The sequence below is a fragment of the Elaeis guineensis genome, chromosome 14 (genome assembly GCF_000442705.2).
Source record: "Elaeis guineensis isolate ETL-2024a chromosome 14, EG11, whole genome shotgun sequence".
Taxonomy (NCBI): domain Eukaryota; kingdom Viridiplantae; phylum Streptophyta; class Magnoliopsida; order Arecales; family Arecaceae; genus Elaeis; species Elaeis guineensis.
This window is the reverse complement of record NC_026006.2, coordinates 67,311,785-67,339,156: the sequence shown is the minus strand read 5'-3', so window position 1 is coordinate 67,339,156 and position 27,372 is coordinate 67,311,785. Positions and strand designations below refer to the sequence as shown.

The window sequence follows — 27,372 nt, the reverse complement described above, 5'->3', positions numbered from 1 at the left end:
GAGACTATGTAAGGATGCTGATCCATTCTAGAGGTTCATGCATTTTTGTTATTCTTCCAGGTCCAATCCTTTGAGAATACTAACGCTTTTGGATCTTGCTTCCCCCCTTCTGTTTTTACCTATTTTTGGTAATCCTTTTGTTGACTTCACTTATCTAGTTTCTAGCTTGCCTCTTGATTCAATACTAGAGTTTCTTTTCTATTATACCACAACTTGATTTATTTTTATTTGTTTCAGATCAACTCAGCAGTTATCTGTGGTTCCTATTAAACACATCTGTGTAATTGTATGAAAATATGCTTATGCACCCACTGCCTGTTTATTTCACGGTAATATGTGGTAACAAAGAATCTAAGAATTCCTAATATGAATGGAGTGATGATCCATTCATATTGGGGTTTGTGTGAGGGGTTTCTTAGGTTTCGTTGAGGAGAAGGGCCTGAACTTTCCGTCTCCACAGATGTAACGTGATAAATTATTTAACTTTGGACCATCTGTTACTCTGTTCTCACAGCTTAAGCACATATGTACATGCATGAAACCAGGAAATGTATAAAAAGTTCTATCAGTTACATGTTTGCATACATATACATGTACATAGGTATATCAAACTGCCCCATTTCCCTATCAGATTATTATATACATAAACAGATTAACCATAAGTCTGGGATCTAGTTATGAAGATTAGCTCAAAATTTACATATGAAATTCTTGGCAGACCTGAGGCTCTTGTCAACTTCATTAAACAATTTGTTTGTGAATGACTTGAGTTTGGGTCTCAGTTGAATATGCTACTCAAGCTTGGCATGATTATAAAACAGGTGAAGCTTGAGCCAGACTTCACTTCCTCGAGCTTGGCTTGTTTACGTCTCTAGCGATCATTTCTTCTCCATGATACTGATGAAATATATACATCCATAATTAGTAGTATTTAGAACTAATTGATGGTGTATTTATTATTATTCTTCGAAAAAAATTGTGACAAGTTCTTTGCATAGTCAGATTATAAACATGTATCTGTCAGATTAGGAAAAGGAATATTCGTGAAGGATCATGAGTCAGGAATCATTAGGCACTGATTTACTACTCATAACAATGCATGTTAAAACTGAATTATATAAGTCCAATTTTGGGTGCTGATATTGAAAGCCCAACCGACATTGACAGTGACTACCAGCTATTTAATTCACTTGGTCCTCTCAATCCCACTCATTATCCATTAACTTGATTTTTTTACCACATCATCATTATTAGGAGAAGATAAGAATCAAATTGAAGTATGTAGTATTGAAATTACTGCATCAACTGTATCATTGACGTCTTATATAGGTGAAAAAAGTTATTGTACTTCAATATATAATGAAGTAAAATGTTCAATGTATATTAATATTTTTACATATATAATGCTTTGATATATGGGATAGGTTTAGGTAAAGTCAACCGATTTGGATTCGATTCGATCAAATCAAAATTGGACAATAAAGATCATACATTAATGATTTAAGCCATTAGATATGATATATTATCTTAAAACTACTTAAACATCGAAAATCATATGATTTGAAGATTCCTAACTTATACATCAAATGATTAAAAAATATATTTAATTTAATTTAGGTTATCCAATTTTTGACTACATAATGCATAGAATAGGACTTTCTAAATCATATAATTTTTTACGTACATACAAATTTGAGATAGTAGATCGCGTCCAACTATTTGAATCATCAATATAGAATCTTCATTATAAAGTTTTGATTTAACTGAACGTAAATCCAGTTACGATCGATCTCTTTCTACTTAAATTTTGTCTCTCTCTCTATATATATTATTTCATAGTTTCATGAATCCTGATTGATTGCTTATCTGACATGTGGCGCTCGTTATGTGACTGGACCCTGATATCGTGTGGCCTACGTTATCCTTATCTTCGTGACTGATGAAGACTAAGCATCTGGATTAAGCTGGACCAAGTTTCTTTGTCCACTACTCTCCAAGTTAATATCAGGTATTAAATCAAGTTAATTATGAATTAATTTTAAAAAAAATTACATTGCATAGAAACATAGATCCTCTTTTGATTAATGTACATATTCTATTGTATCCGTACATTTATTTATTTTTATACGGGTAAAAGAATTATGTACATTGATCAATTGATTGTCCAGTATGGACAGTTTGGAAAATGTGAGTAATTCTATAGGTCATTACCATAATCAAATGGTATGCTGATGGTTCGGAAAAAATTTCGGATGGTATTTTTCTTTTGTTCTTCCTATACGGAAGAACTAAGGAAAAATATTGCCGAAATTTTTTTTGGCTCTTGTTGCATATCATTTGATTTCTGTAATTGACCTATAGAATTAATGCATTTTCTGAATGGGATAGGACCTTCTTTACCTATTAGTTGATGATAGCAAGCATTTACTATGTAAACTTTATCTAGCTGTTATTTTTTTGAATTTTATGAAATGACTGATATTTTTTACTCATTGCATTAATATAGATTGTATAATTTTTTTTATTTTTAGATAAATTACAAGTTCGGTCATTTTTATCCTACAATGGATAAAAGTTGGATAAATAAACCAAGGAATAGTAAAGAATATTTAGATGGAGTTCATGACTTCATTAAATTTGGTATGGAAAAAGTAGTTTGAATGGAAAGATTTTATGTCCATGTCGAAAATGTGTAAATAGTTCTTCTTTAGATCCACAAAATGTTGAAGAACATTTGGTATGGAATGGTTTTTTAAGAGGTTATACCGACTGAATTTTTCATGGAGAATCTATGTTGCCATCATCATGTAACCAACCCCTGACTCATTTTGGATCCACTAGCCTAGAAGACAATTCTGCAAGAGATGATGATATAAGGGGTTTGATCACAGATGCTTTTGGATTTGATATTCAAAATTTAGGAGAATCCAGTAGTATACAAAAAACAGTTGGGATGTTTGATGGATGTACGCATACGGAACGTATGCATGTTGAGGAGCCCATACATACATCTAATGATGAGACAGCTCGTTATCACACCTTAATGAAAGATGCGACGAAGAATTATATCTGGGTTGTACAAAATTTTCTAAGATTTCTTTTCTTATACATTTATTTCATATAAAATATTTGAATGGATGGTCTGGAAAGAGTTTTACCATGCTGCTCAAGTTATTAAAGGATGCATTTCCAGAAAGCACTCGTTTACCACCATCGTATTATGAAGCCAAGAAAGTAGTAAAGGAATTGAATCTTGGATACGAAAAGATTCATAGTTGTCCGAAAGATTGTATGTTATATCGGGGTGAAAACGCTAATCAAGAGTCATGCAATGTATGTGGATCTTCAAGATGGATAACATAAAAAGAAGATCGAGATGATGTACTGAATGAATTGGATGCAACGCGGAGTAAAAAGAAATCGGCCAAGGTATTGCGTTACTTTCCTCTTATACCTAGATTGAAAAGGATTTATGCATCATCAAAAACAGCTTCATCAATGAGATGGCATCATGAAGGACGTACAAAGGATGGAATGTTGAGACATCCAGCAGATAGTCTTCAATGGAAAGCATTTGATGATAGGCATCCTGATTTTGCCTCTGATGTTCGCAGTGTTAGGTTTGGCTTAGCTTCTGATGGCTTCAATCCATTTCGGACCCTGAGTTCTACCTACAGTACTTGGCCAGTCGTTTTGATACCTTACAATTTGCCACCGTGGATGTGCATGAAACAATCATCACTTATCTTGTCAATGGTTATTCTAGAAGATAAGGGTCCAGGCAATGATATTGATATTTTTCTACAGCCTTTGATAGAGGAATTGAAACAGTTGTGGGAGGGTTTGATGCATTTGATGCTTCCAACGGCCAAACATTTAAACTACGGGCAGCTTTGTTATGGACTATTAATGATTTTCCAGCATATGCCAATTTATCTGGCTGGAGTACAAAGGGACGGGTCGCATGTCCTTGTTGTGGAGATTCAACACATTCAATTTGGTTAAAACATGGAGGTAAATTTTGTTACATGGGACATCGTCGATGGTTGGAAGCAAATCATCCGTTTCGATTTCAGAAAGATTTGTTTGATGGTACTATAAAATTGGGATGTGCCCCTATTCCACCTTCTGGAACTGATGTTCATAGACAAATGGATGGCATGAATTACAGCTATGGTAAGCACTCAAAGTCCTCTAAAAAAAGAGGAAGGGATGATGTTGAAAGCTCAGTGCACGAAGGGTTACCAGAGGAAGTCAGTATCAGTACTATAGATGCAGAGGTGTTTCAAGATCCAGACAATTATTTCGAGGATGAAAATGAGGAAGACACATAGATAGCATCTACACAACAGCCAAGTAAACATTTATGGAAAAAATGAAGTATCTTTTTTGACTTACCTTATTGGAAACATAATTTTATTCGGCACAATCTTGATGTCATGCATATAGAGAAGAATGTTTGCGATAATTTACTTGGAACATTTTTAAACCTTGATGGAAAGAGCAAAGATAACATGAAGGCACATCTTGATTTAAAAGAAATGGGTATCCGACAGGAACTTCATCCTAAAATGCTTGCTAATGATAGAATTTATGTGCCTCCTGCATGTTACATAATGTCTGCTCGAGAAAAGGATAATTTTTTGGGAGTTTTGAAAAGTATCAAAGTACCCGATGGATATGCATCAAATATTTCACGATGTGTGCATTTAAAGGATCAAAAACTTTTAAATCTTAAAAGTCATGATGGTCACATATTGATGCAAGATATTTTTTCAATAGCTTTAAGATCGTCATTGCCGAAACAAGTTGTTACAATTATACTTCGATTATCGTCATTCTTTAAGGCATTATGTTCCAAAGTTATTGATCCTCGGAAACTTGATCAGTTAGAATCCGATATTGCAATTACACTTTGCCAGATGAAAAAAATTTTTCTCCTGGATTTTTCACTATTATGGTACATCTGCTCATTCACCTAGCTTCAGAAGTTAAAGTTGGTGGACCGATACATTATAGATGGATGTATCCTATTGAGAGGTATTATTACAAACTTTAAATCTTTGATAATTTTATTAGAAACAACAGCATACTGATATTTTAATAAATATTTAATTCTTGAAGGTATCTTGTGCGTCTTAAAGATTATGTGCGAAATAGAGCCTATCCCGAAGGCTCGATTGCTGAAGCATATATTGCGGATGAATGTTTGACATTTTGTTCAAGATATCTTCAAGGTGTAGTGACTATTTTTAGTTGACCTCAACGACATAATGACTTTGTGGAGAATGCAGAACTGTATAAGTTCTTAACTACTAGAAAATTCTTGGGAAGAGCTGAAAGTATTGTACTTGATCAAAAATCCTTAGCACAAGTACATCGTTATGTGTTACTTCATAGTGACATAATATCTGACCATCGCAGGTTAGTATATTTAAGGAATGACATCAAAATTTAAATTTTATATTAGATATAATGTTCTAAATGATATATTTATATTTTATGCAGTGAATTTTTAATTTATCAGAGACGAGCCAATCATAACATTCGTCCTAATGCAAGGATTGAACAGCGATGGTTGGTCGAGTTATTCCCTATGTGGCTTTCGAATCAGGTGTGATTTATATTTAATTATGGGATATATTAATTTTTGATACATATTTAATATCAGATAACTCAACTGCACTTCGTCATATCATTTTTTGTTAGGTATCAAAGATGATGGAGACAAATAATTCAGATGAACTAATAGCTCTTGCTCGAGGACCTAACAAGATTGTGAATAGATATAACGGTTTCATAATTAATGGCTTTAAATTTCATACTAGAGAACGGGAGAAATTTAGAAAAACACAGAATAGCGGTGTTATGGTGGAAGCGGATGGAAAATCCTATTATGGTGCACTTAAAGATATCTATGAGTTGGATTATTATGAAAAATTTAAAGTAGTACTGTTTAGATGTGATTGGATAGACATAAACTCACCAAGGGGTTTGAAACAAGATGCAAATGGATTTACACTTGTAAATTTTTCAAGGTTGATACACACTGGTGTGTTATTGAAGGATGACCCATTTATTTTTTCATCTCAAGCTCGTCAAGTATTTTATGTACAAGACGCAAAAGATAAAGATTGGTTTACTGTCATCAAAACAAAACCTAAAGACTTATATGATATGGGAAACCAAGTGGAGGATGATGACGATGACACTTATACACAATGTATGCCCTACAATTTTGTGCCAGCTGATGATTTAAATGCTACGACGATGTTGGTTAGAACAGAATTTGAAGAAAACACTACTGCTTGATTGTTACTGGTAATAATTATTTATGATGTATATATTTTGCATTAATTATTGTGTTATTTTACTCCATATATTAACTGATTCTACCTTTTATTTATATAAATGCTAGGTGACATCATGCGTCGCAGGGGACGATATGCTGGTGTGCAGTTCCAGTTTTCACAGACAGAGACCGGTACGTCTTCTTCAGCACAGCAACCTGAGGCCAGTTCAGCTGCACAGCATTCTGAGCTCTGTCCTTCATCATCAGCACAGCACGATCCTCCTGTTCATCAGCCAGATGATGAGATACACGTGCAGGATATATATTGTCTTTCATGTAATTTTTTTTTTATTTCATTTTATGTATATTTATGATATAGTTACTTTTATGTATTTTTTGCAGACGGATCCGGGAGAGTACACCCCAGACGCGGACCCACAGTAGTACGAGATGTGTGACAGATGCGTGAGGGCGAGAGGATTGTTGTGGAGTGCAATCAGCTAGGTCAGCCAATTAAGAAAGCTGCCTGCTTATTGACTTCATTTTTGGGGACTGTTGCTCGGAGGCCTCAGCTATGTCGTTGGGCTATGCAAAATGGAATGACATGCTTCCAACATACAAAGTTGAGCTCCTCCGAGTTATAGAGGTAATGAATTGATGTTCATACTGTATATTAATTGTTAATCATTTATATAATTTATTTCATTTAATTTTTTTTTTTATAGAGCAAGTTTGTTCTCCCTCCATCTACTCATGATTTTGTAATGAAGTCTCTCAACCGCAAATGGAAAGAATATAGAGCACAATTGAAGAAGGACTATATGAGACAGGGTATGACAGAGGAGGAGGTTGCTAAGAATTGTCCTCCTGATGTACCCCCTCATCAGTGGATGGAGTTGGTTCATTATTGGTTCTCCGAGAGGGCACCGATATATTATCTGTTTATTATCTTTTTTTTCTAAATATTTTATAAAAATATTAATTTTTATTATATATTATATATATAACAAGTTCTTTACTTTATTTTACAGACTTATTCTGCTATTGGTAGAGCTGCACGAGCAGCTCAGCCTGTTCCTCATACATCGGGGTCGAAGAGTTATGCACGACTCCGACAGGAGTTTGTATGTTCCTTAAACTTTCATAATTAACTTTTAATTTTTATGTTGAAATATTTATATAACTAATATCATTATGTATCGTGGACCATGTCTGTATCATGATACTCATATATTTTTTTTAAATTATTATAACTGTTTGCTTAAAATTGAAATTATTTGTGTAGGAGGATGAGCATGGGAGGGAACCCGGACAAGTGGAGTTTTACCGGATGACTCATACTCATCAGGATGGTACTTTTGTTCGAGATGAGTCGAGAGATTTATATGTACGGTATTATTAATATTCTATTTTTTATAATAATTTAAATTTAATTTTGTTAGCTATTAATGTATAACTCTTGTTTTCAAAAAAAATACAGGAGAGGGCTACATCTCTCATTGCGGAGCGTGACGACGAGTCCGCAGCATCTACGCAGCAGAGCCGTATCGAGACCGAGGTGTTCACAGAGTTGATGGGACCAGAGCGCTACGGCCGAGTGAGGGGTTATGGAGTAGGAGTCACCCCTACTCAGTTATCTGAGGTTAGTAGATATACGCAGCATGCTGCAGCAGATGCTCAGGATTCACGCGTTCGCAGACTCGAGGCGGAGATACAGGAGATTAGACAGAGTCGTGCCGCTGAGATGGAGGAGATGCGACAGAGCCGTGCCGAGATGCAAGCCATGAGGGGACAGATTGATCGCCTTACATCTTTATTAGAGATGTATGGTTCATCTCAGGTAAACACATAATATTAAATATATATTTTTGTATTAATTTAATGATTTATATATTTTTATTTATAGATATGCAAATCATGCTTTTGATATGTTTCTTGTAGGCTCCTGGCACATCAGGCACCTGTCGAGATAGCGGCACGTCACGTGGAGACAACGACGACCATCCGCCTGCAGATTGATATTATTTTATTTTTATTGTATTCTTATATTTATTTATATTACTCTTGATTGTAATGGACGATTAGTACTTTATTTTTATTTATATAAAATATTATCTTTTGGTTTGGTTAAATTTTCTATTTAAGTTTGTTTTGGTGTGAATGGTGGTGATTGTACAGGTGTGAATGGTGGTGATTGTACAGGTTTATGTTCGAATAATTGATATAATTTCGTACAGGAATGTATGTATTCTTTTTTTTTTTGTAGATAATATTTGTATTTTTTTTCTCTTAAAATCTTTAACGACGCTTATAAGCGTCGTTAAAATAATTTTAACGACGCTTATAAGCGTCGTTAAAGACAAAAAAGCCGACGCTTCGAAAAGCGTCTTGGTAGAGTGGATGACGCGGAGTCATTAACGACGCTAAAAAGTGCCGTTAAAATTGCATTTTGCGATGCTTTAAAGCATTGTTAGAAATATATTTAACGACGCTTATAAGCGTCGTTAAGACAAGTTTAACGACGCTTATAAGCGCCGTTATAGTTAAATTTTACGACGCTTTAAAGTGTCGTTAAAAAATAACGACGTTTTTAAAAAGCGTCGGCGCTTTTCATCTCCACTCTTACATAGGCGACTTTTGCCGACGCTTTTCAAAGCGTCGTAAAGCTAAATAATGATGCTTATTAGCGTCGTAAAATAATATTAATAGCGTCGTTAATGATCATTTTTTCTTAGTGTCCATTGTTATTTATTTAAAACAAAAGAGAGAGGATGGGAACAAGACGGAGTCAGATGCTCCGTTGCTATTTATTTAAAACAAAAGAGAGAGGATGGATGTTCCCATCCTCATTAAGGCTTATCTATTTTTTTCTTTTTCCCTCGTCAAGTCATCCAAACAGAAAGGAAAGTCAGAGGATGAGTGTCCCTCCTTACTAATATTTGTATTTTTTTCTTTTCAATGCCAGATCATTCAAACAGCCATTGGATTCTCTCTATTAGCCAAAAATTATGGTATCTAGATCTGCACCGATTAGAGGGACAGGGATCTGATCAAATTTGGGCTCCAATTTGGTTGACCTAAGCCCAGACTCTCTCTCTCCCTCTCTCTTTATACATGTGCTAAATTATTTGTGAGAATATAAATTAGGAACTAGATCTAATTCAGAATGGCTAAGATGTTTTTAGACAAAATTCTTCCATATGCCTTAAATTTTGAGTGGAGAAGAAAAATCCAATTTATAAAATGGAAAAACATCTTTTTGCAGTAAAACACATAAACTTTCTATTGCATTTGAAACAAAAATGAAGCCGTAATGTATGATAATACATTATCAATCATAATATATAAAACAATAACATCAAGTAAGCAAGGAGGCTCTGGACAGAGAGAAAAAATTATTTATATAATCATATATTTTATTAAAAAATAAAAGATATAAATTAAAATTATATAATTTATCTATTATGTTTAATAATATATGATTAGCAAATTGTTGAGTTTAGATCAAGTATACCGGATCTTGTGGGATTTTCTCAAACAAGCTCTACGAGTGTTACAAGTATCTCACTTTTAGATGTGCATGTCTATATTATTACCTTATAGTAGATGTGTTTTTATCGATCAACACCATAAAATAGTCTTTCTAATTGAAGATGAACTGAAAAACATCATCTCTGTTGTGGTTACAACTTCAGCATCCATTTAGCATCACTTGTTAATAAACTACTTATCCTTTTATCTGGTTTTGTGGCTCTAGCAAGTTTTTTAGTTGCTTCTTAAATAAAATAAATTTCATTTTATTTTCTAAGAAAGTTTCATTTTAAAATTTATATCCTATCATTCAATTTCTTTTACTTTTTTTCCTTAAAATTGACACAACATCATCTGCAATACAAAGCTATCCCAGTTTCTATGCACCACTCCAACAGCGTTCACTTGCATTAATTTAAAATTTTAGATTGCACTGATAAAATTTGTATATATTCTTTGCCTAAATGCCATCTGTTTCTTATTTCTGGTTATTTAGTCATGAGCATATGTTTAATAGATTGACATAAATATAAGAAATGCAAAGATTCAGGGGCGAACAACATGCTCAAACTTACCATTTATAAACCCAATTAAATTAGCCAAAATTTTACAGGCCCCTCTAGCACCTTCTTCCTTGACCAGAGAAGCACGTGAGGCATGTCCACTCGAGGTCAATCATGTATCTATATGGTTCCAAACATCCACAATATTCATAGGTTTGGGTTGTAGCTTTCGCATCAAAGAATTATTGATTTTTTTTGAAGATGTCAACCATTTGATCGCTGCTTGCATGGACCTCAAAGCACTCCAACATCTTTTTTTTATCGGTCTGCACAAACCTCGAAGCAGATATTGTGTGATCCAAGGGAAGGTGAATCATTCTTTCATGTGAACTATGCAACCCAAACCTTTATCCAAGTCCAGAAGAAAAGAAAAGGAAAGATTAAAAAAAAAAAAAAAGAGAGTATTCGAGTATCTCATCTCTAAGGTACTATATACTAAACAAGAAAAAAAGAAAAAAAAAAAAACCAATAACCCAAAGGTCATGGCAGATTAAATTTAGTGGAAGCAATCCACCACCATAGAAGTCTTCTCAACAAACTCGAAACTAAGCCCTACTTTCCGGCACTCCACGTTGTCTAGCAGCTCCGTCGGCGGCCGGTTGAGGTCCAGCCACAGCACCCTCTTCCCATCAGGCTTCTTCTCCGCGAGTCCCGGCCTTAACCCCTCGGTTGCGGGCCGGTGGCGCCTCATGTGGCCCCCCAGGGCCTGCCCGATGGCGAACTCCAGCCCACATATGGAGCATTCGTGCAGCTTCGGCTTCGCGAGCGCGTTCTGGGCCTGGCCATGGCCATCGCCCATCAGCCTCGGCTTCTTGTGGCTCGCCCGGTGGCCGCCCAGCGCTTGGAACGACGGGAACTGGCGGTTGCACGTCTTGCACTCGAAAACGCGGCCCGGCGAGTCTTGGGTCAAGTGGCCCATCTCTTGACCACCGCGAGCCAGAAGCATGAGAACGTTAGCCATGTCGATGCTCTCTACCTGATCACCTTCTCTAAATCTCTTCATCTCTGAGATAACAAAAGTTTTAGAATTTGATTGAATGGAAAATGTGAGGCACGGATATGTCTATTTATAGGCTTCTTCAGCGTTCAACTTCTTATGCGACAAGGAACTTACGATGTGGACCTTAATTTGTGAGTATCCAAAAGCGCCTTTAGAGGTCCGGGGAGCTGCCCTGCTGAAACGTCACTTGGGTTTGTTTTTGGGTGACACGTAAGGGTGAGATAGTGGTGACGAGAGGATGCTCTTTTGAAAGTTTGTCGTCCTTTCCTTCTAGAGCCATTAGAGAGGCCCCCTCCATTCTCCTCTTTGATCTTACGGGAGTTTGAAAAGAGAGTAAGGACGAGTCAGCAAAGCTGCGTGATTACATCACCACCGGTAAAACAGAGGGAGGGAGGAGCAAAATGGGAATTGGATTTGCTTAGCTTCGGAGGAAACGTGTCGCGCCGTTGAATACCACGGCCAGACGCGGTTTGCACAAGGACTCGTGCTTTTCGTTCCACACACGAACGGCTGCTGCTTACTAGTACTAGCAGGTGCACCGTCACAAAGGAAGTACTGGTATGCGCATCATGCGAAAACCCCATCCGGATTCACAACAAAACACGAGCGTTCTCGAACAACAACGTCAATAACTCGGTCGCAAATCATATTCACATGCATTCATATGAAACTGTGCGCGAGAGCGTTCGGTTCAACTATTGACTTATGATTTAACTGCATCTTGAAATTTGATGGTGGGAGTGGGTCTCCAAATGTTTCAGTAGTGGCGATCTACCCAATCTGGTGGGTCCTGTTTGGAGTCGGAACGGTATCTATTTGTTTGGCTAATTTCGCCACAAAACGATTTCTCTGGAAATAGAGAAACTGTTACTATCGAGAGCAGTTGCTAGTCATCGTCATAAGAGATGATAGACAGTAACAAATTAATGAAAATATTTTATATTATTAGAATATTTTATTACATAAAAATTTATTTATATTATTTTATATTAAAATATTCTTAATTATTGCAGATGATATTACAAATTTCGAAGTTTAGCACGCCGTCATAACATTTTAGTCAGAAAATTAAAGGAAGAATAGATGCTGGCTGCTACAAGAAAACGACGGCCTGTCAATTTTTACCTTGGAATTTCCTAAAGCCGGGTGGTAGGTTTAATTTGGGGTCGACGCTTCAACACTGGAGTAGCTTGGGTAGGCCGCTGAAGTAAGCATCGGCAGTTAGTGGAGGAAAGTTCCTTTGGAGCTGGACTTTGGAATGCAAACGACGATGCCGGTTCCACTTGGGCAGTGTAAAAAGTCTCATAAAACATGGGGCACATATCGACCACCTAATCTTCTTCTGACTTGTTAACTATCGTTTCCGTGTTCGGGCCGTTTCGGATAAAGAATTGCCCTACCCTTCTTTTCCCCGATGGAAACGTGAAAGAAGAGGGCTACGCGACTGAGAAATCCATAGAGCGAGATAAGCACCAGTTGAACCGCGAGAATTCGTGGACTTTTTTATCCCACTGCATTGAACTTACGAAAGGCGCACGCAACCCATGCCTATTCAAATGTAAAAAGATTGTTTTATGGGAAATTGCAGCACTCAGTTGTTGATGTAATCATGTTCTAGATTATGAACCTATGATTTTTACCAAAAATAACCTGTGGATTCTTCTTCAAAAAGGAAGAAATTAAGATATATTAGAATACGTGAAAATAAAAAAAAAAATGGCCACGTACTCTTACTTTAAATAATGAAAAACTTATCTGAGAAAATAATTATATGATAATTCTGGTGGTGTTTCCCATTGTAAGCTGAACATCTGACTTTGAAATTTTGGTGGTGATTCCTTGTAATGCCTTTTGGAAGAATGACATGCCGTGACGTGTCAACTATGACCCACATCGCTTATTGGAGTTGCAACGAAGCTTCCCCTGACACCACATCGCACCTGCGACTTTGATGTATGTTGACAATTTTCTCCCTAATAAAGTAAGTACGGTAGCAAAGTCAGTGCACGCCAACTTACGTAATAAATTAGCGGTGTCCCGTTGGAAAATGTTCGTCTAGGATCCCTAGGATTGTGGACCGGAAAAAAAAAAAACCATGTTCCTACGCAATGCCTTTGCTCGCTGTTCCTTGATGCATTTAATTCCCAATGGTTGGTTACCGACGGCATGGATTTGAGGTGGCTACGTTGGACCATGAGTCGGATGGAATTAACGAAGTTGGATACGCTTTGTCAATGGAAGTTGCTGGGCGTTTCAATCACCAACCGCCTCATTTTTTTCATCATGCCTTCCGTGGCACTTGAAACGTATTATGATAATAGTATGATCCACCCTCAATCGTGTCAGATTAGCTTCCTTGATCTCGACTAGAGTAGCACAGACACCCAGTAGCGTCGGCACTGACATAATCTTGATCAAATTGCTTCAAAAATGGTATCAATCCCTACGTGGGTTATATAAACTATTCATTTTTTGCATGCGTGACTCTCGTAAGTCATGACTTATGATCTTTTAATCCATTGAACAGCCACTTTGACATCCACAATGGTCATTGTTTGCACTCAAACCCGGCAATCGACATAGATTTGACCACAGATCTATTTCGCTGGCTTAACGTCCTTGATCGGCATTGTCTCGTCCATTGAGGGAACTTCGTTTGATTGGTTGGTCTGGTTTTTTTTTTTTTGGTTCATATGGTTGTTAATTGAGGTAAGCAAGGGTATCATGTATCAGGCGTGGTTTTTTGTTTATCCCCCAGGGAAGCATCATATGTTATCAAATATATATAAATAATAAGAGGGTAGCAAGCTCAGCCACTTCGTTCGCCGCTTCTAGTTTTCACGAACAGCTACCCAATTTAGTAGGTGTTGAACTTGAGTGGGGCCGTGGAGGTTGGCTTGTCTTAAGCATGAGATCAGGAAAATACTGACCTATACGCTAGATTAGATACCAGCATAGTCTTGAAAAAAAGGAAAAGAGAAAAGAAAAATTAAAAAAGTAAAAAAAAATTAATTTAGAGATGGAGGTGGGAATTGGTTATGAAAACTTGGATTGAGATTTTTGAAACATCTAACATTTCGAGGAGGGAAGGATCCCATTTGACAAAATTAAAATCCTATTTTTGAGATCTTATTTTTAGATTGACATTTATAGTTTCTCCATTTCTTATCTTATCAGTATAAAGTGGTTGTTGTTTGATAGACATGCAATTTGTACTAAAAATTAAAGAAGAAAGAGGAGCTTAGGGTAGGCAATTTATCACCTGGCTCATGAACTCGACCCACCTGATACAGTTTAAACAGATTTAGTTTGATGATAAACAACTCTAGATCTTATAAATGGATTGATCTGATTTAACTCATTTATTAAATCGGTTGGATTCAGATTCAAAATCTTGATCCTTTTAAATCATTTTGGCTTGGTTATAATCTATTTAGTCTATTCATGACCAATTTAATCCGTTTGACTTTATTCTGCCTGATTATTAAATCGATGACGTTGTGCTGTCTAATAAGCGCGTTAGGTTTGGATTGGCATATTTGTGATATGATCTATGTTTAATCCGGTCGTGATCAGTATGCGGCTTTTACAAAATCACACGCATATCGATGTGATGGTTGGCAGTATTGGTTTAACTTGTTGCTTGAGGGCTAAGAAAGGCTGAACTCGCCTCCTTTCTCCTTCAGCTGCCTTACTGCTCGCTGAAGGGAGATCAGGCATTCCTTTGAACTTTGACGGATTAGCGGTCTACGTGGAATTTATACCTGAATATCTCCCATCACACGTGTGTAATCCTAATTCTTAAATATTTGAGTGAACATTAAAGTGAGTACGTGTCTCTCCTGTGATACTGTTGTTATAGATAGCCAAACTACACCATCTAATGGCTATCAGAACCACTTGGCTGATTAACATTACCAAATACTCTGGTTACCAAAATCATTTGTCGAAGTTCATGGAACCCCTATCATGATTTCTCATATAATTTAAAGTTAAATAGACTTGGATTATGATCTGACTCATATCCCTTTTCAATATAATTTTTAGAAGAAAAGAAACAAAAAGAAGGCACTAGCTAACTTGCCAATATGAGTTGAAAAGTGAAGGTACAAAGTGAGGAGGTTAGGTATGCATGCCATCTAGTGTTGGATTACTAATTTGGTTGTCCAATTGATAAGCTTGTAGAAGAGAGCAAAGGTCAGAAATGGTGGTTTCGAAGCCAGCAAGAGCCATACTTGATTCTTAATGCCATATCAACGTCAGATGTTGGTGATCGTCTGACTGATAAGTTATCCAATGGAAATCCCTGATGTGGATCCATGCAACCAATGTCGGCAGATACTAAATAACCATTGATGAAGTTGAGGGGCCATTGTTACTACTGCAAGCTAGCAGAGTTTTTTATGCAGAATTATAGTTTAGAGCCGTATCTAATGCACCAACGGTTTTTGCAGTTTAAGGCACGCAGGAAATTTAACCAAATAGTATGAGCCCTTTTTTTCCAAAGAAAAAGAATTTTATTTCTTATTTATTTATTTAATGATGTACATATACTCTATCTTTGTTGGTTTACTTATCTAATCGATGATGAAGCATGCGCCGCAATTGCACCGCTTCAAACAAGCCTGTCCGGCTCTCGGATATCATCAAAAGTTTCAAAACTCAACCTTGAATCCAAACTAATTATTGACTAAAATTCAGTGTATTACGTTCTAAACTCTGAAATTGTCCCTTCTAGAAAGCAGGGAGACCATTACTAATTTCTAGAATTTTGTCTTTTCTTAAGAGCTGGAAACTTTTGCAAACCATTCCTTCAAGCTACCTCTCTCTAGTCCTTTATTGCTTGTTTGATCTCTTCTAAAAGGAAGCCTCCGTCGATTAGAAAGTGACTTGGTTGCAACTCCCGGTCCAAAGTCCCCGTTTGTTTGTTTGGCTGCCAGCATTTGTCTTGGTCTCATTCTTACCATCTGGAAGCTCCTAGTCCTGTTGGTCCATTGCTTGAATCCAGCTACCAAGATTTAGGTGTCAGTGAAGTAGTAGCTAGAACAATCACCCAACAACCTTGCACCCCCACTGCTACCATGTTGGTGAGTCAAATGCTTTTTGGTAAACAAAGTCAGTCAAATCCTTGGAAATCCGCTATCGGGCGCAGAATTAGAATCAGTCTCAAGCCTGAACTGGCCCAATTACTATCCCTAAAAACAAACCAATCGGCAGTCTGGGTTTTTAAATTCGATGGGAACTCTGGACCTAACGAAGTCTCGAGGTTATCCTTTCAGTGAAGTTATTGTGAGAGGATGGTACCTTTCATCCTACATCCTACATCATGTAGCCAAGAAAAACTCTGGCTTACATCAAATAAGACTTTCTCTTCCCCCCGATGAGGCAACCTTCTCATGACAACCTTCACATGAGACAAAATCATGTGGCACCTAATACGGGTTAAAGCGAACAATATCCCATTTACGCGGACTATTGTTGTGGAGGATGACACATTTAGTCTCATATCGATTGTAAATCGAGAGAAACTCTGATTTATATGAGATAATACCTTCTCTTCCCTCAGCGAAGTATCCTTTACATAATATCTCACGCATATAGGTGAGGAGACCGATCTATCCGAGCTCTTGACCACAACAAGCATCTGTGCTTTTATTAAGATGGGAAGGGTTACTTGCTAAACAAACAAGGATACAAGAAAATTTAGGTGATAAGGAAGAAAGCAAACTTTTATCATGACTTTGTTGGATTTTCTCCAAATAAAAAAATATATATGGCCATTCAACAAATAGGGATATTAATTAATTTTGGATTTGTATAGCTTTAGCTATTTTTGCGGCAGTATTTCATCTTTAGGTTGGATTGATTGGAGTCGGACGGCGACGGCAGGACCTATAAGAAAATTTCTGATCGAAAGTGGTTCCAGTGGAGATCCTCCAATGCTTAAATTAGAATTCTGGATGACAGAAGAAAAAAGTGAGCATTTTGGGAGAGAAGGAATTTCATACCTTGAGAATCCCCTGCAGTCTTTATTTATGGGCAAAGACTGAAGAGTCGTGAGAAGAAAGAGAATTAAGCGATTGCCTCGCCTCGTCAGATGAGATTTGACCATTATCTTTTATTATTTGAAAAAATATATTTATTATTTTTTTTTATTTGTTTCATGGCCCACTGTCATATCAGGATTGTATGAATTTTGAAAAAAGTGGAGGATTTGAGGATCCATATGGATCAATCATTCCTTTATAATTTATATGCTTCACAACTTCGATCAGTACAAAATCACCCCCAACAGCAATATATCAGATTCTGTTGTTTGGATCTAGGCCAAGGCCATGTTATATAATTGATGACAAAAGAATTTTGAGTTAACTAATTATATAAAAAAAATTATTAGGATTTGATATCTCGAGATTCAGCCCACATTGAGCCCACAGTGAGGTTTGTGGTGAAAAACGGAGTCCAATGAGATCAAGATCACTCCAAATAGAGCTCGAATAGAGCAGATACGAGCTTTTGAAGTCGGCACGAGACTCGAGGCGGCGGAGGACCGTCGGTGGCCGGCGGTGGGCCGGTGGAGCCGCGGCGTGCGGCCCAGGCGGGGCCAACGCGCGGGATGCGTGACCCAGACGTGCGGCCCAGGCAGGCGGGCGGCCCAACCGGGTGCGCGGCCCAACCCTTGTGCGGGCCCGTGCATGGGCCGGCCCAGGCCCAGCGCATTGCCTGGGCCTGTACCTCGGTCCACCGTGGATCGGACGGTCCACGACTGGGCCTGTGGACCACGTGGGCATTTTTCACACGTTTCTCGCGGTCTATGGCACTATTCCATGAACCGATCGCGATCAGACGGCCCAGAGAGTTTCCGATCTTGATCCGACGGTTCATGTGCTTGATTTGGCTTGTTTAGGAGACCTAAACCTAATCTAATTAAGTTTAAACCCTTGTTTAAGCCTTTAAAAGGCCTGTGCCTCAATAGAGAAGGGCGATGGTTCGATTTTTTGATGAGGGCACCGTGCGGAACCCGAGAAGAGAGAAAAGAGAGGCATGAGGCTGCTGAGAGAGAAGGAGCAGGGCTCATGGACAGCGGACGTCAGGCACTTCAAGGATTCACGGGGTCTTCCAAGAGAGAGAGCTTTTGTGAGAGAACTTCAGGTGAGAGAAAAATTGGATGTACGAGGGTTGAGAGTGAGATCTTCTCTTATAAATTTTTTTTTTTATAATGAAGTTTGCGTGTCCCGTGGAGACAAGTTCTTTTGTGGCTGATCCACATATTTTGATTGTTTTATTTTGTTTCTTCTTTCTTCCTGCTGCATCGTGTGGTACTAAAAAGGTCTTGGAGGTGGTGTCCTGACTAGACATCCATCCAATAAAAATAAATTTAAAATTATTTTAAAAATTGTTAACTAATTTCATGCATGCAAGGCCCCTCCCCCCTCCCGCTCTCAAAAAAAAAAAAAAAATGATAACTTCAAATTTGATTGAAACTCTTATTAATTATTTTTAAAAAAGATATTGACTGTTTAGAATCCATATGAAAAAAAGTGAATTTAGAAACATTTCACAAATATTTCCATCCATGCATTCACTGAAAAAAAAAAATCGAAAAAAATAAAAATATATTCTGTAGGTCTCTTCTTATTTATTTTTTTAAAAAATAAATTTAATTATTTTAAGAAAAATATTAGCTGTTTACATGCGATGCACAAAAAGATGAATTTAAAATCATTTTAGAAAGTCAATAATTAATTCCACATACGCAGAAAAAAAGAATTTGGAAAAAAAAAATATGAAGTAAGTTCAAATCCGTATCTCTATACCGATTAAACAGATAGGGGAGAGAAAACTCAACCCTTCTCCAAAATTCAAAAAAATTAGAAGACACGCATCATGTGGATATCATTCTTGTATAATATAATGATTCTATTTTAGAGGGCTGAAGTTGTTTTCATAATTTGAACCGGGCCTGACATTAGTGACTCAAGGTCCAGGTCCAGTGGTATGAGTTCACAATTCGCCTTAAAGTGTGGGCCGCGTTCCAAACATAGTTCAAGATCAAAGGCCCGTCCGGGAAGCGCGGGTTATGAAGTTTTTTTAACCGCTTTCGGCCCCTTGCGGTAGGACAGCTGTCCCCTCTCGATCGCCACCATTCAAGGGCCGATATCCACCTAATATATATACGGAACAAGTTAGCTTCCATGGGTCTTCACCGGTAGCTTCCGTTCTCACCTGGGTTAGCTCTGTTTTCATTACGTCTCTCTAGAGCTCTGGTGCATCGGAGACATCTTGCTCTCGCTCTCTGGTGGGTGCTTGAATCCGATCGCTCTCTCCACTTCCATCTTCTTGATATGGTAACTTATTTTCGTTCTTTCTTTCTTTTTTCGTTCTTTGATCTGATTCGGATCTCCTACGTAGTTAGTTTTTCCCCATCCGATTCATGTTTATGATCTTGAATTCTGTGAATTTAGGGTTTTATAAGATCTATAAGTTTCTACATCGTTTTCTGTTGAGATCTTTAACCTTATTAGCGAAATCATCGGAAGAATTCCAGATCTGGGGATTCTTGGCTGGATTTCTCTCATTCTTGGTATCAAATGAACGTGTAAACCCCAACATCTTGGTGTTTCGGTGCAAAAATAAGTCGGAGTATCTGGAATATCTCTCGTCATTGGAGGATACAATGGAACAAGTTCAAGAACTTGGAGTTTTTTAAGATATGTGGTTTTCATCTTTCTTATCTGTTTGGATCTTGAAATTTATTAAGGAGACTATCGGAGAAATACCATACCTCATCATTCTTGGCATAATTCCTGTCATTCTTAGCATAATTCGTGTGTTCTTGGAATCAAAATAACATATAAATCCTGAGAGCTTTGATGTTTCTTATCTCTTTGGATCGCTAGTTGTTAGTGCATTCATCTTTCCAGATCTTCTTGACGGTGATGAAGATAAGTACTTGGAGGAGCTGGAAACGCTAATTAGGCTGATTGATTTGTAGATGTAAATCAAACCCAGATCAAGAAGAAATACATGCTAATATTACAAGGAAAGGATACTGCTGAGAAGATATTAATTTTTTTAGGGCGACTGACCACATTATCACTTCTTAAGGAATTGTGTATTATCTTGCTGGCAGCACATTCATGGGAAGGTGTGCCTCTGGGAGTGGGAAGGTGTGCCTCTGGGAGCAACCACTGAGTTGGTGCGTCTAGAAACATATACCCATTATTGCTGGATTTTAATTCAAGAAAACATCATGTAATGCTATCTTCTTTCCCATGTGATAACCTTGATGATAGTTCATTAGCCATTTAATGATTAATGGAGGATATCTATGATACGTTAATGGTATAGCATCAATTCAGGCAAGAAATACAAGTTTGTCTATCCATAAGGTAACATGCAGGTAGCTGTAGCATCAATTGCTTCAAAATATATCAGTTTTGTTGCTAATTTGGTCTTCACTTATTCTCAATCCACTCACATTGCGATAATTTGAGTTCTATTCATTTTCTTAATGTTATGGATTTTGGCAATATTTTGGTGCCATATTTTCTGCTTATACACGTGAAATATCCTTCTAAATAAGTCTCCTTTTACGATATTATTTTAATTTCATGTTAGCTGGCTTTAAATCTCCATACATGATTTGCATCAACATCTAGGATAACAAAGTGATATCATATGATTGATATTAACACCACATTTACTTACAGATTCATCATGTAGTCAGCAGTTCTTAATTGTTTTAAAATGTTGTCTTGGCTGTGAGTCAGCAATAAGACTCCAAAATTTACATCAAGCTTTCATACTTTAAATTCAACATGCAATAAAGATTGAAAGAGGCCATGGTATACAGTTTTCAAGTTATCTGAAATGAGAAGGGCAAACTTATGGTTGTATGGATGATTTGATGAAAAAAGTTAAAATTTAACCTACAAGATATTAGATTATGTATATTAAATCTAGTCTCCCTGATCCTAAATTTACAATTCTATAATTTGGAAGTATGATCTTGGCAAATCATGAATCATAAGATTGTGGCCATCATTTTCGCTCAATTAAGTCTTCTTACGATAGTTACTGGTTGGGCATTTGTGTGGTCTCTTTTGGATGATTATTGAGATTCATATCTTCTACCATGTTGAGCTATTGTTGTGGCTTTTACATTTTGGCTATGGTGGTGGCAGCATATCTGCAGCAAAGAGCTCGGTGATTGCTTCTTTTTTTCTTTTTTGTTTGGGTGGTGGTGGCTATCTGTATCTGTTTTCTTTTCTTCTTCTTTTTTCTTTTTCTTTTTCTTTTTTGGTGGTGGTGGATGGAGGGGGTTAGGATATAGATTTTTTTGATGAATATTGGATATTGTGTTGCTAGTTATCCAATCACACATTAAAATATTGTTCCTTCATGATGATATCTTTTCCATCTTAAGTCAACTCCACGTTAAGGTTTTTTTTTTTTTTTTTTTTTAAATCTAAACAGAAGCACAAGACCTAATCAAATGGTTCAATTTGATTTTCCAGAATTTGGTAAGAAAATTTACCTCAAATTCATCATTGCACAACATAAAATAGTAGAAATTGTCAAAAAAATTGGTGAGCTCCGATGATAGTCAGTTCTCTTGTTTACTCTCCTACATGAAGTGTAAGTTGTCAATTGCACTCCTGTAGGGTTTATCATACAATTATATGCCGGCATATAACCCAAGGGCCTTGATGGGAGGAAGGGGAAAGAATGACTTCAAGTATTCATTGTTTAAATATCAAATCTAAAACCTTCTACTTTTATGATGGAATTTTGCTTGCACTACATGTATAAGTTCTAACATATAATTATGGAAGTAAATCTGTTAGATTCATATTAAAGATGAATGCTGATTTTGTGCCTATATATATATATATATATATCATAATATATTTGTATTGACAAGCCTTATTTTATCAACTTGGGTTCCCTTAATCTGTCTGTCCTGCTTTACCATCTATTCCACATCAAGTTGAAGCATAGAAGTCCCTTCTCACTCTTTCTAACGACTTTTCTGGGGCTTCCCATTCTTTCTAGAACCTTCCAGGCTCATGATTCAAGGACTTCCTATAAATTTGAAAGCATCAACAAATGGCTTCTTGCAGCTTCCATTAAAGTTTCTTCATACTCCAATTTCACTTTCTTGTACTTTAATTTGGATTTGAGCCCTCCTCCTTATCAAGGCCCACATTTTTGTAGACATACCAAACTTGCCTTCCATACATCTATAAGGAGTGCTGAAAGATAAGATCTTAAAGCTTAACTAACTCTCAAGGTATCCCCTAGGAACTACTTATTTCCATTAGTTGTTCATATACATGTTCGTGCTCAATCATTTTTTACTTCTCTCATCTAAAATTACCTCTTGTACTTTGTGAAGCTTTGTGCTTCGCATTCTGCTATACATCATGTATTTTTTCATGAATATGGCTCCATTTAGGAAAAGAACAGCAAAAGATGACTCACAAAGCTAAATTAATAAATGTCCTTTCATCTTGGGGAAATCGAAATAGCAGAAAATTTTGAATGGTTATGATAGTAATTGACAATACACCAAGATATATTCACAATTACAAAATCTTCAGTAATTTCTTTTTTTCACGATGAACATTCAATTTTATAAATCATTTCTATGTTTGCAGGAGGCTTGTCCGTCAATCAAAAACATTCTTCTTCTCGACTCCGATGGGAAACGGGTAGCTGTAAAATATTATACAGATGACTGGCCAACACTTGCTGCAAAGTTGGCATATGAGAAATCTGTATCTACTAAGACACTGAAGACAAATGCTCGATCTGAAGGTGACATTAATGCAATTTCAGTTTTACATACTATATATAATTTCTGACTTTTGCATTATCTTGCAAGTGATGGGTTATATAATTACTTGCTTGACAAATTCAATGATTTCTTTTTGCTAAAAATATGGAACTCTTATAAAAACCTCACACTATTATATTTCTTAATCTTGTTGCATGCTATATTTTACCCATTAGAATGCTTGTGATTTGTGTATGAAATCTTCACTTAAAAGGGACTTTTGGGCAGATGGGCAAGCTTTTGTAGAAGAGAATATTCTATCACCAATTGATGTCCATTGGTCCATGAATGTTCGAATATATCCATGAGGTATATAATTAACTAGAAAAGGAGTCAACTAGCTAGGCATCTCCTCATATTATTCAAATAAATAGCATGAAAATTTCTTGCAAAGACATGTCTAAATAGTGGATTTTTTTTATTATAATACTTTATGGTTGTGCTCCTCGATATTAGCTAGATGTTGTGGGCATGGTATAGATTATCAAGGGCAGAAGTTCATAATTCCCCAAATTTATGCCATACCCTTAGTGCATTTGTCCTTGTCAAAGTCTTTCAAATTATTTTAAGCCCTCATGGTCTATAATGTGTTTGTTGCAAGCTATCTCATGTATATTTGCATGCATTTTTAATGTCTCCCTATCTACCCCGACCGACCTTTGCATGGTTTGGGAATAGGACAGTTTCAAAATTTTGGTGTTTACAAGGCATCCCATGTATTAGTGCATGCATTTTTATTTTTCAATTTTAAAATCTGCTTGCCTTGGCCGTCAATGCAGTTAGGGAGTGCAGTCTGCCTGCAACAACTACACCACCACCACCAACCTCTTCCCTCTTTGTCAACTCTATGGGTGAGAGATGTCGATTTCCATCCAAAGCAAGGAGCAGGTTGGCAGAGAGATGCAAATTGTGAGACTTTTTTTTGAGTGAAAAAATATATAGGATTATGGCATCATCTTAGGACTCATTTAGTTGAGACGAGAATAAGAGCGGTGAAGTGTGGTCAATAGAAAAAAATGAAGGAATCCCTCTTGTTTGGTGGTTGGAGTCTTCAAAGAAGAGATTAAAAAATAGCATTCCCACGGAGATAAACTTCCCGTGTTTTATGGGAAAAAACAAACCCATATTAATTTTTAGCTTTCCCATGGGAAGAAGAGGATTGGGATCTTTTGTTTTTTCAAAAGTGCCCTCGAATCCATGAATAAAATCGGATAAGGTCTTTTCCTTTATCAAATAAGTATTTACACAACTTTTTTAAGAAAGTAGATGCTCAACCAAATATAAAACGCTTTATAATGTGTTACTTTTCCATGGCCAATCAACCATGCCAAAATCACAACTTCGCAAAAAAAATATTCCATTTAGGGAGTTTTCTTCTCACGAACCAAATGAGCCCTAAGTGACTTACATTCTTTCTCCCCAGTCTGGTAGATGGGAGACCTTGCTCCTTTGAGATGGGCATAGTGCTGGATGACATAAATTGGCTTCTTTCTTGTGTTATATTTCATTTCTGTGCCATCTTCATCAACTTTGAGATGTGATTTGATTGTGTTACTGTTTTTGTCATCCATATAGAAGAGCTGTGGACGTTGTTCTCTGCTGCTAATGAACTAGTTTTATCATTTACAGCGGAGATAACAATGTTTGACAGTTATATCGTCGTGTACAAGTTTGTTCAAGATCTGCATTTTTTTGTTACTGCTGGAGTTGATGAGAATGAACTCATTATTGCCACGGTGCTTCAGGGATTCGTTGATGCAGTTGAACTTCTTCTCAGGTCTTGCCAGTTTTATTATTAGCACACCTTCCTATTAATCATGACTTTTGGGTGCATAATTTGCAGTCTTGTTTTTACTTGAATCATCTTATGCATAAGAGCTTAACTGCATTCCCCATTCTTCCAGGAATGAGGTGGATAAACGGACAGCACTTGAAAACCTGGATTTGATCCTTCTTTGCCTTGATGAAATTGTTGATGGCGGGTACAGACACGCTTCCTTTTTGCAATACCAGGCTAAATCATGAAATCCATTATTTATTATTGTTTCTGCTATTTATTTTCTTAGTATTTCTTGTTGAGCAAGTAGGAATGTTACTACCTGTAAAAATAATGTAACTTGACTCGGTTAAGCTTATATAGGAGGATAAAGTCGTCATAGTTTTATTTTCAATAAACAGCTATAAAGAGTCATTAAAGCCGGAAAAAACTCCTCTCTCTCTTTGGAAACAAGCCGGAAAGTAATTGCTTCTGAAGACTAAGAGCCTCTGATTACCACAGAAAGAAAAAAAAAAAAAGGAAGCTTCTCATCAGGATCAGACCGCAAATTCTGCAAAATGGCGGGTCTGTCTTCAGGACATTGGCAAAGAATTATAGCAGCAAGTTAAAAAGGAACATGCTCATGCTCCTGGATATTGAGAAAGAGAAAAAAAGGATATTGGGTTTGGGTTCATAAACGGCTCTGCTCAGAGAATTACATTGATCGAAGCCAAATCTTTTAATATATATTTGCTTGCTGGTCGATTTTCTTCTTCAGCTGTCTTGAAAGATGTGATGCTAAAGATTTTGTTTATTTTTGCCTTGCAGAATCATTCTTGAGACGGATGCTAGTGTTATTGCTGGAAAAGTTGCAACCCACAGTCTGGAGGGGGTTGGATCCTTGTCTGAGCAGGTACCTGCAATATTTATTTTATTTTATGCCTAAGTTTATTTAACCTAAGTTGGGTAGGTACTGCATTTTAATCTTTTCTTAAGTATGGCTTAATCTTTTGCCTGCAGACTATATCTCAAGCGCTAGCCACTGCACGCGAACATTTGGCAAGATCCCTTCTTAGATGATGTGCTCAGTTTTATCCTTTCCCGTTTTTTCTATTTTGGTGGTAACGAGGGATGGGGTTGATTGTTTAAGCTAGTCGACCCTAAATTTTCTTTAAATTTATAGCTCAAATTTATGAGCGGGAAGCAGCCACGAGGATTGAATATCCAGTTCTTTCAATTTTTCTAAGACAACGAGCTAGCAATTTAGCTTGAAATTACAGGTGGTAGGGGAATTGTGATTGCATCATTTGTTAACTGTTAAATTCAACTATAGGCAAATAAACATTAATTTCTAGTAAGTAATTTTGTAACTTTTTTTCGATTTGTGAGATCATGGTTGAAAGGGTTTTGCAAGCTGTTCAGCTTGACTTGGTTTATCTATCATTGATTTTGAGTAATTTGAATAATTTTTCAAGTCAAATTTAAATAATAAAATATTCAATTTAAAAATTTATAAATTTATTTGTGTGTGTACATACACACTAAGTTTTGAGCATAAATTTGATCAAGTTTTTCATCAATGAATTTATATGAACCTTTAGTTGACGATCACTTTTATAAAAAATATGTCAGATTATTGATAGAATGGAAAAATATAAAAAAGTTAAACTATTATGATGAATAAAATAAAAAAATATAAAAAAATTAAGATATTGATTGGATGGAAAAAATATTAAAAAATTAGATCATTAATGTGAATGAAACGATAGTCAATGCATATAAAAGATTGAGATTTGAATTATTTCATTCAAAATTTTTGTTTATCCTGTGTAGTTTATATCCATTGTGGGGGATGGAAGATGACTTATCCCACTATTACGATAGATAGGATAGGTTATTTTTCGGACCTCTCTACAATAAATATAAATTATACAGGATAAACACAAATTTTGGATGAAATAAATACAAATCTTCTTAGAATAAATATAAATATATGTAAAATAAATATAAATTATTTCAAAATAAATAGAAATATTTTAAAATAAACATAATGATAGTAGAAATGCTCTAAAATAAATACAAACTTGATCCTATTTGTCTCATCTATATTAATATTTTTTTTAAAATATAACCATAAATGAATGGAAAAATGATCATTAATTTTTATTTTATTTCATAGAGATCCTTACGGATTGGAGAGGGGGATCAGGCCGTGGGAAACTCAATTTAGCTCCACATTTGATTGATCTCTCTCTCTCTCTCAAGTGTGGCTTGATAAATATTTAAGTCAAATTGATCTCAAACATTACCTTTTTTTTTTCTTTTTTTTTTTTTTGAGTCAAGCTCGAAAATAAAATATTAAGACTCACTTGATTTTTAATTGAGTAG

At 36.3% G+C, this 27,372-nt stretch overlaps 3 protein-coding genes across 6 annotated transcripts; 2 read left to right on the top strand and 1 right to left on the bottom strand.

Annotated features, from left to right (window-relative positions):
• The first annotated feature begins 7,751 nt into the window (after positions 1–7,751).
• LOC140853827 (uncharacterized) lies at positions 7,752–8,429 on the top strand. Its single transcript, XM_073248867.1, has 2 exons — positions 7,752–8,132; positions 8,234–8,429. The coding sequence occupies exons 1-2, from the start codon at positions 7,866–7,868 to the stop codon at positions 8,309–8,311; spliced, it is 345 nt and encodes a 114-aa protein (XP_073104968.1). The 5' UTR covers positions 7,752–7,865; the 3' UTR covers positions 8,312–8,429.
• Positions 8,430–10,385: 1,956 nt separating this feature from the next.
• Positions 10,386–11,440, bottom strand: LOC105056987 (uncharacterized). The gene has a single exon (XM_010939398.4). It carries the CDS (start codon positions 11,387–11,389, stop codon positions 10,883–10,885), a length of 507 nt encoding a protein of 168 aa, XP_010937700.1. The 5' UTR covers positions 11,390–11,440; the 3' UTR covers positions 10,386–10,882.
• Positions 11,441–19,572: 8,132 nt separating this feature from the next.
• LOC105056988 (coatomer subunit zeta-2) lies at positions 19,573–26,342 on the top strand. 4 transcript variants are annotated; one of them, XM_029268085.2, is made up of 7 exons: positions 19,580–19,734; positions 20,520–20,585; positions 23,050–23,209; positions 24,804–25,005; positions 25,133–25,210; positions 25,813–25,897; positions 26,005–26,342. In XM_029268085.2, the coding sequence occupies exons 1-7, from the start codon at positions 19,732–19,734 to the stop codon at positions 26,062–26,064; spliced, it is 654 nt and encodes a 217-aa protein (XP_029123918.1). In that variant the 5' UTR covers positions 19,580–19,731; the 3' UTR covers positions 26,065–26,342. The 4 variants fall into 4 exon arrangements, with proteins under 4 accessions (XP_010937701.1, XP_029123919.1, XP_029123918.1 ...); XM_019854699.3 differs by having other exon boundaries at positions 19,582–19,734; positions 24,858–25,005; XM_010939399.3 differs by lacking the exon at positions 20,520–20,585 and having other exon boundaries at positions 19,573–19,734; positions 24,858–25,005.
• The last annotated feature ends 1,030 nt before the right edge of the window (positions 26,343–27,372 follow it).